Source organism: Limanda limanda, chromosome 20 (assembly GCF_963576545.1).
Source record: "Limanda limanda chromosome 20, fLimLim1.1, whole genome shotgun sequence".
In the NCBI taxonomy this organism is placed as follows: domain Eukaryota; kingdom Metazoa; phylum Chordata; class Actinopteri; order Pleuronectiformes; family Pleuronectidae; genus Limanda; species Limanda limanda.
Window position 1 is genome coordinate 14577732 of NC_083655.1, and position 9260 is coordinate 14586991.

Here is a 9260-nt window from a genome sequence, read left to right on the forward strand (position 1 = left end):
ATTAAAGCACTAAAGGCTGAGAGCGGAAGTGTCGCACTTGAGACGCGACTCTACCGGAAGCCACAGCGGATTGAACAGAAAGTGGAAGAGACTGAATCACAATGGTAATGATGCTACACATATTGTACTTTTCCTCTTTTCTGAAACCAACCTGAGCGTGTAGCTCAAACTCCTGCGGGTTTCTGTGGATGTTGTTTTTTTTATCTCAGTGCTCCGGCTCTTTGTCTGCGTCAGCGGAGGATGTTAGCGCTGGATTTGATTAGTCACTGCAGCTAATGCTAGCTAGCTAGCTCCGCTGGGAGTCGGTCAGACTCATGGCGCGTGTGTGTGGTGTTGTGGTAATGTGAGTGTGTGTTTGTATTTCTGTCAATCATGTCTGTCTGTGTTTGTATCTGACAGAACACCCGAGGACTCCGATCTCAGCTGAAGGACAGTGTCCCGGTGGTAGGCCTCCATCCACAGGGACAGTATGGAATCCAGGACTCTCTGCGGAGCGGGTGAGCCTGAAACATTAATGAATTAATCTGGACACGAATAAGTTCAAATATATAAATACAATAATGTGTAATTCATCGCAAGTCCCATCGTGGACTGCACAGTCACGTGTCTGATTGTACAGCTGGTTAAACTGACACAGATACATGTCAATATATCTTTGACTTTCAGTGTGCACATACTTTTAATATGCTTTTGATTTATAAATGTAATCTGTAGCTAACACACAGATTCTGTATGTTTGAGTTCATTTAGAATAGGTCTGGCAATATAAAATACAAAATAACTATGATCCCAGTATAATTTGCCTCAATAGAAATATAACAGGTTCAATTTATATTTACAAATGTATATATGTGTGTCCCTTGTCAATTGTGTATGCATATTTTCTGTCAAATTCCCCAATAACCACATTTACTGGGTTTCTCATCAGTAACAGCTTATTTGTTATGTTTGATTTTTTGTTATTGTGTCACGTACATTATGTGCCAATCTTTTAACAATAAAGCAAGACATGATTATTTAGCAAAAATACAAAAAATGTGATGTTTTGATATAGGTTACGTTAGATGTTTGATTTGATAATAACTCTATATAAGACCTGTGCACACACACACAATGATTAAATGGATCAGAGCTCCTATGTTAAAGGGATACATCTTTTTTGTAACACTTACATCCAGTGTTAATGATGAAGTATTACACCTCAAATATGTTGAGTTTTTCATCCCATAATATTTCTGAAGCACATCAAACCTACGTGGTACCTGATTTTTGTTCTCCTGTGTCTGAGCAGATTTACCAGCGTAAAGAATGAGCTCCTGCCCAGCCACCCACTGGAGCTGTCCGAAAAGAACGTGAGTCATTCTGAGCTGTGTGGAATGAATGAACTCTAATTGTGGCTTTGATGCACACACTGGGACCATAATGTTAATGTCTATAAGTGCAGTGAGGTCAGTGACATGCTCACCTTCTACCTGCCCCAGCTGCCCTGAACTTCGATAAACACCCCTTGAGATTCTGGGCTTTAAATAGTAATGACAATGGTAAGAGTAGCATCCAGTTCAAGAGTCCGTTGAACACTGAAATATGTCTTCATAGTACTGTAATCAGGGATTTTCCCATACCAGCAACATACAGGCCTCTGATTCAGCAGTCTTTCAAGTATAAGATAATGCTGCAGGTTTTTTTTCCTGCTCCAAAACCACAGTTGTGCTGTACTGCCACTCACAAGTACTGCTTTTTTTGAGAGATAAAGAATAAGTTATTTTCGGTGCTGTAGTGTTAGCCAGATTGGAAGTACACTATGTGGACGAAAGTATTGGGACACACCTCTTAATCATTGAATTCAGGTGTTTCATTCAGTCCCATTGCCACAAGTGTATAGAATCAAGCACCTAGCCATGCCGTGTGCCTTTACAAACATTTCTGAAAGAACGGCTCGTTCTCAAGCAAAAGCCATCTATATCAAGAAAACATGTGTATTCATTTACGTGGCTTTTCACAGATGCAACACAAGTTCGTGAAATTGCCAATCAGTACCCCCAGCTCTCAGTGGACCTAATGTAAGGATATTAATCGAGTGGATGGTTGCTGAAAGCTGTGTTTCTGTCCTGTGCAGTTCCAGCTGAACCAGGACAAGATGAATTTCTCGACTCTGAGAAACATCCAGGGTCTTCATGCTCCACTCAAACTGCAGATGGAGTACAGGGCAGCCAGACAGGTACTGCTTTTTACTCCTCTTCCTGCTCTTGTGTTTATTCATCAAGCCTGGCCCTATGTCATCATGTCTCTCCTTCTTTCCTCCTTCCAGATCCAGCGCCTGCCGTTCTTACAGAGCTCAAACCTGGCTCTAGATACGCTGCGAGGCACCGACGAGTCCATCGGCTTCGAGGACATCCTCGGCGGTCAGAACCTCATCATGTCTGCACTGTCCCTGACCACAGTGATGTCTCTGAGGGTGAATTCTAACCTTTACCCTCTGTTTGTGTGTCTGTCACCTTTCAGATCCAGGCCAGAGTGAAATGATGGGAGAGCCTCACATGATGGTGGAATACAAACTGGGAATGTTAATGTGAAACAGATCCACACATACACACACATGTAGTTCATTATTTGTTTTATTGGTTCATAAACAACAAGTCACCAACTCAGGCTCTGTGGAACTGTCACCATCTGGGAAGGACAGGGGATAAATGAGGGTGTGGGAGGCGTGGGGGCATATATCTGAAGATTTCATGATCAGACACATTCAGTGCTGCTTTTGTATGATTCCAACCTGTTATTTCTAATAAACTTCGTAACTCTTCCTCTCGCTTTGGTCTCTTTTGGCAAATGATTTAAGTGTTGTGGTGGAACTCGTTGGGGCTCAGATCATATTCTTTGTCTTTAAAGAGGTAGTTCACCCAGAAATGAAAATGCACTCATTATTTACTCACCCTATGCAGATGGAGGTGTGGGTGAAGTGTTTGTGTCCACAAACAACTTTAGTTGGAGTCTCAGGGGAAAACAGTAGCAGCCGACTCCAACACAATTGAAGGCATTAGAGACTTATCTTCAGATGTAGTAAAAAAACTGAAAAAACATCACCTGCTTTTCGACTCAAAACAAGGTCATTTACTCTGTATTAAGTCTAAAAAGTGGTCAAACTGGTGGATGTTAGCATTTCTGACGGTCCCTTAATACACCCCGGTAGATATCAGCAGACATTAAGGCTTGAACCACTTTGAAATGACGCCGTTTCGAGTCGAATTTCAATGTCGGCACTCGCGTTCAGTGCTTGTTACCGTTTTGGTCCCTATTATTTATTCAAAACATGTCTTTCACATCAAAGCCTTGCTGTTCAAATTCTTCTTAGCTCGGTTTACTGGTTCATTGGCATTGGCCAAGGTGCATTACTGCCAAGAAACTGAACAACGCAGGTTAAAGGCTTATTCTGAACCTTCACTTCTCAAATCTTCATAGCCACTCCTAGAACCCTAGAAATCTAAAATCTTCAAAGCCAATCCTATAATTATTACATCTTAAATACAAATCCTATTATTGTAGAATTCTTCCTATTGTTTACTTTCCTTATTTAGCAGATGGACAGTGATTTTTAACATAACTGAGTGATCTAAAAGCTTTTCTTTTACATTCGCTGGAAACGTTTTTTTGAGGAGAAACCCCAGTCAATTCCAAGCAAATTTCTCTCAGCTTTGAGCTCCCATGGAGGAGGAGATATCTCAGCTTACGAGGGCTACACAGAGGTTGTCTACACAACCTGACAAGATGGAGCCGCTGGTCCTGGGCGGCTTTACTTGTGGATCCTCCACCTACCAAGTGCAGTCCCTCATTGGGAAGGGGGCCTTTGGCCAAGTTGCCAAATGCTTGAGAATGGAGGACAAGAAGATAGTGGCCATAAAGATGATAAAGAAGCAAGGCTCTTATGAGAGACAGACAAACAGGGAGGTATGGTTATGATGATACTGTTTTAAAAATGCTAAAGTTGTACCATTTTTGTGATTTAATCTTTGTAGCTTCCATCAATTTTTGATAAACTGTATTTGGAAAAATACACAGAGATATTGGCCTGTCTACATTAATGTGTGTCAATATAAACTAAAAGTGTAAAATCTGTCTCATCTATATTCAGGTGGCTGCTCTGAAGAGCCTGAAATCTCTGGACCCAGACAAGTGCAACCTTGTCAGATGGTACGAGGATTTCACGGACAAAGACCATGTCTGCCTGGTGTTTGAGTACCTGGACAAAAGTCTGTATGATTTCATAAAGGAAAGAAATCCCCAACCTATCCTTCTGATGGAGATCAGACCGATTGTCCAGCAGGTACAGCATCTCCCACTGCTTTTCTTACAGCACGACTGAAAGAAACAACTGTCTAAATTAACGACTTTAAAAATATTTTCAGCTAGCCACCGCTCTCTATTACTTGAAGGCTGCTGGGATGATACATGCAGACCTTAAGCCGGAAAATGTGATGCTGGTCAACCATCTACGGGAGCCCTTAAGAGTCAAAATTATTGACTTTGGCCTGGCCTGTAACATCTCAGCTGCCAAGACGGGCGCATATATTCAGAGCCTCTTTTTCCGGTGAGTAACTGGAACCATATTTGATCTCTTGGAATATAGACAGCTCCTCCTCAAGTGTTCACACAAATCACCAATCTCTTTTAGAGGAGTTTTAACTGAGGAATAAGAATGTCTGTCCAAATGGTTGAAATCCCTTTAATGGTTAATGATGTTTGTCCTCCATCAGATCTCCAGAGATCATTTTGGGGTATCCATTCACAGAGGCCATAGACATGTGGTCACTGGGCTGCTTGGCTGCCAGCATGTTCATCGGCAACTGGCTCTACCCTGGTAGAAGTGAATACGATCTGGTGCGCAATTTAGCTTTTAAAGTTTGCTCTTAAGAATCTGGTTTCATGTTTTGATTTAGAATGTAAAGTGTTCATATTATAGAAATGAATCCCAGCGTGACTTTATGCTGTGATGTATCTTCAGATCAGGTTCATATCAGAGACTCAGGGTCAGCCACCTCACAACATTCTCTCCCTTGGGTCTAAAACAAGCCAATATTTCCAGAGATACAAAGACTCTACCACCTTGTGGCAACTGAAGGTACCAGAACACTATAAACAATTCACATGTGTACGTGTTAGTAATGATAGGTACTTATCATTACTAACACGTACACTGTCTACCATAGACCCCTCAACAGATTCATAAGCAGACAGGGATTAAGCCAAGAGAGACAAGGAGGATAAAGCTCACCTCACTGGAGGGCCTCCTGCACGTAGGTCTTCTCTTTGACTACTCAACATGAGCATATTTCAAAAGCATTGATTCAATACACTAACCGACCTCCAGGAGAGGTGAGTGAAGATGCCTCAGACCTTAAATATTTTTCATGTTTAAGATCCGGCCCATTGACGGTAGAGGAGCAGATCTGATTGCGGAGAAAAATGACTTGAGGATGTTTGTGGACTTGATAAAGGAGATGCTTCAACTTGATGCCGCCCATCGGATGCAACCCCATCAGGTGCTGGATCATCAGTTCACCTCCATGGTCCACATGGCCCACCGGTACTCTCAAAGCTGCTAGTAAGTGATTGAACAATTATCAACATGTGAATTATTTTTCTCCACAAGGTCTCCACTTGTACCGTTGTTGATGGGTGCACAGGATACATTTACACTATAGTACATTGGCAATATATCTTTATCTATCTCTCGTGCATGATAAACTAGGCTGATAAAAGGATTCATTGTCTTGCAGTGTTAGGTCCTGCTATTCTGTGATGAAGATCTTCCAAAAATGATACAGCACCTCCTGAAAGTGAAGCAGTTGTGCAGTGATCAATGCAGGAGCCCTGCTCCATGACCACATCCCTGCGCCAGTCCTCAGACCGCAGGTTCAGACAGGTCAGGGGTGAACAGAAGTGTTGTTGATGTGGATGGGAATATGAACACCACTGCTGCTGCTCAGAAGAGCCACCCGGATGTAACCCGCCCCCAATGCGTCAATGAGCATCCTGCCAGAAGCACCTCCCCCTTTAAGATTGAGATGCTTTTCTGTGACAGTAAAGAGCCCAGAAGGGGTCATCTGGTCCATGACACGTCCGAATATGAGAAAAGTAATTTCCACGAAAGCTCTGCAGGACCACCCACATCAGCCTGCAGCACGACCATGGTTGCACGCAATCTCAACATAAACAATCTGACTGGAGAAGTCGAAGTCCTTCTGCTGCTAACAGGATTAGGGTTAGACAAGCCAGCTCCATCGGGAGTGACAAAAGAAGCTCCCGACTATGACACTGTGTTGCCGAGACAAACAGGACGACAGAAGAAGATACGAGCCAAAGGGTGATACTTCTGTGCAGCGCCATTTACACACGCCAGTTAGTACAACTATGTATCTACCTATCTGTAGCAACTAGTGGACTTTCATTTAATTTATGTAAATTGTTTGACCTCTAACACCTGCTACTATCTACGGCTACGTAAGGTTTTTGAAAATGGGATTTCAAATATGAAAAAGCCTTTCTTCTAATACTCATTCCTGTCCTGCTCCACCCACGTATATACTGTTGTTGATGCAATCTCTATTTCAAACCATCATTCAACATAACATGCAGTATTAATAACTAATCCCTGATAAAAAAACATGAAACCCGTGTCAGGGAGTAAAAGGCTAGTCAAGGCCGGCAGTGAGGGAGGGGAGAGAAGAAACGTAGAGGTTCTGTAACTCGCTGTAGCAATCAATTGAAATCTCACCACTATCGGACCAACCGGTGATAACTGGTTTGTTGTCTGGTATTTATAGGGCAGCTCACAGAAAAGTGTCTAAGTCAAGGTGTCGGGTCAAGGGGGGAGATGGCAAAGCTAATATACTTGTACTTGAAAACATCTAGTACAATTTGAAGTATTCAGTTCTGTCTGTATTGATGTTTAATACCGTTATTCACCGCTGATTATGATTCGAGTGCATCAGCAAAGGATTCTGGGATGTTTACACGAAACCGGAAGTACGTTGGTATAGAACCCGGGAAGGGCTAAAGGCAAACATTACTTATTTAATGTCTTTTTGGGAACACTCTTGATCGCGGGTCAGACTTCACTCTCCGGGAAACTTGTTGAATGTGGAACAGTTTGGAAAAATGTGCAACCAAGAATGAAATGCCCGTCAAGAGAGAAATCCACATTTAGTTCCAGAAAACCCATAAGCTGAAAACGGGACATCCGTCCCACAATGCTCTGCGGCAGTACCTTTTAAACTGTTGTGTATAAAGTGTATACCTTTTTTTCAATTATTTTATTTATAAAAGACAGAATCTAAAACATCCAACATACCGACACATACAATAGATTATAAAGGATAGAAAAATGGAAACTCATTGAAACTACCTTCTATTCACTCCTGCTCAGTCCTCAAAAACTGCACCATAGACTGTATATAAAAAGATATTACCCATAATGCACCTATGCTTGTGTCAAGCTCGCAGGTGCTGCTTGAAACCTGATGAAAATTTGATCTGTGTAAATCATGCCTCCTGCTTTTGCATCTGTTTGACTGTGTGTGTGAATGTGACTTGTACTGTCGACCAAAAAAGTGCGTTATAAAAACCTGCAGTCCATTTACTCTCTGTTTCTCTTTGTCTCCATATCACTGTCTCTTTGTCTGTTTGTCTCTATATCTGTCTCTTTATGGCCTTTTCGTCCCCATGTCTGTCTCTTAATAGTTTTTCTCTCCATATCTTTGTGTCTCATGTCTTTGCTTGAGAACCAGTCTTCTTCTCGGTCCACTGAGGCTTGGATTAAACCTCCTGTATGTTGATTTAGACAAGGTGGACGTGGTCATCGTGATTCAGGTCCACACTTCAACCACAAGATGGCAGTGTCAGTCCACACTGTGACATTTAAATTAGTCATCCACCAGATTACCAGGGCCTGCTCTGGACAGTTCACTCTCAGATCTTAGAGACAGGGGGGAGGGGGGGCTGATGTCTCTTTTCGGACATGACGGGAAAGCAGCTTAGCCCAAGGCCGTTAAAGACTCATGATGCCGTCTTTTGACAACAGATAACTCCCCCTGTGGGTCAGCTCAGGGCAGCTGCTGAACATAATGCATACTAATACCAACACAACATCCCCCAGTGACCTGTACACTCACGTTACACTGAGGGAAATGGAGCAAATCCAGTGCCTCATAGTACACAACAGGCAAAACGCTGCAGTTCAAAGCAGTGTATTGGACTTATCTGTTTATGAATGAACGTAAACAAAAAACTCCACTCCTGCAGTGACAGTGTCAGTGGTCAAAGATCAAAGGAATCTTTATGTCTCGCAAAGGTGACGTCTCTCTCTCTCTCAGAATTGGGACATTTCTCAAACCGTGTAAACATTGAGGTGCGGCGAAGGTTCATCCTTCACCAAAGGAGACGATGTTGTCATAATTCTACAGTACTTTGTCCTATCCCCACCAAACTTCTGTCTCATGATCAGAGTCCAAGCCTGAACAGCTCTAGGTGTCAATATTTCCTCGGAATTTTTTTTTTTTTTTCAGGCAAAATGCATGCAACGCTTCAAAATGCATATGCTCTGGCCCACTCAGTGCTGCTTTGCATTTCTAGAAGTTGTATTTAATATTATTATTGTCAGGAAACACACCCTTCCCCCATAGTTTTTTAACCAAAATTCGTTTTAAATCTTTTTTTGCATTTAAAGGTACTTGTAGCTCGAACATCGACCACAATCCATGAATCGTTTTTTTTTTTTACATTTATCCAACTTTTTTACAGAGGGATCTGTGACAACCATCCAATTGAGACTCCATCATATCAATATGAACAAAAAAAACTTGCAACCAGAAGCACACATTTATTATCTGCCACCACTTATCGAATGAAATGAAAACGCACCCACAAAAAGAAACGGACGAGCCCCCAATTCATGTTACGACCCCGCCCAGGAGAAAACCCAGTCAGAACATGATACATGAGTCTGCCCTTTTCTCAGCTCCCAAGAACAACCAGCAACAAACAATTTACACCCCGTTCTCTCTTCCGGTGGGCTAACAGCAAAACAACAAACAAAAACAACCTTAAGGCGAACAACCTTTCTTGGAATGAAGACAAAAGAACAGACTGGATTTATTCTTTATTTCGACTTTCAGCTTCTTCACACATTACATTTGTATTGCTTTATCCATGTATCAGAGATTTAAATGTATATAGACATCTATAAGAAACACATGTGATGAGAG

At 42.1% G+C, this 9260-nt stretch overlaps 1 protein-coding gene across 1 annotated transcript; it reads left to right on the forward strand.

The window, feature by feature from the left end:
• The first annotated feature begins 43 nt into the window (after positions 1-43).
• Positions 44-2803, forward strand: pomp (proteasome maturation protein). The gene is made up of 6 exons (XM_061093791.1): positions 44-104; positions 400-497; positions 1292-1352; positions 2117-2218; positions 2309-2402; positions 2503-2803. The coding sequence occupies exons 1-6, from the start codon at positions 102-104 to the stop codon at positions 2571-2573; spliced, it is 429 nt and encodes a 142-aa protein (XP_060949774.1). The 5' UTR covers positions 44-101; the 3' UTR covers positions 2574-2803.
• Positions 2804-9260: the final 6457 nt, after the last annotated feature.

Coding starts and splice junctions, on each gene's coding strand:
- pomp (XM_061093791.1), top strand. Junction 498..1,291: donor CAGGACTCTCTGCGGAGCGG/GTGAGCCTGAAA, acceptor GTGTCTGAGCAG/ATTTACCAGCGTAAAGAATG. Junction 2,403..2,502: donor CTTCGAGGACATCCTCGGCG/GTCAGAACCTCA, acceptor GTCACCTTTCAG/ATCCAGGCCAGAGTGAAATG.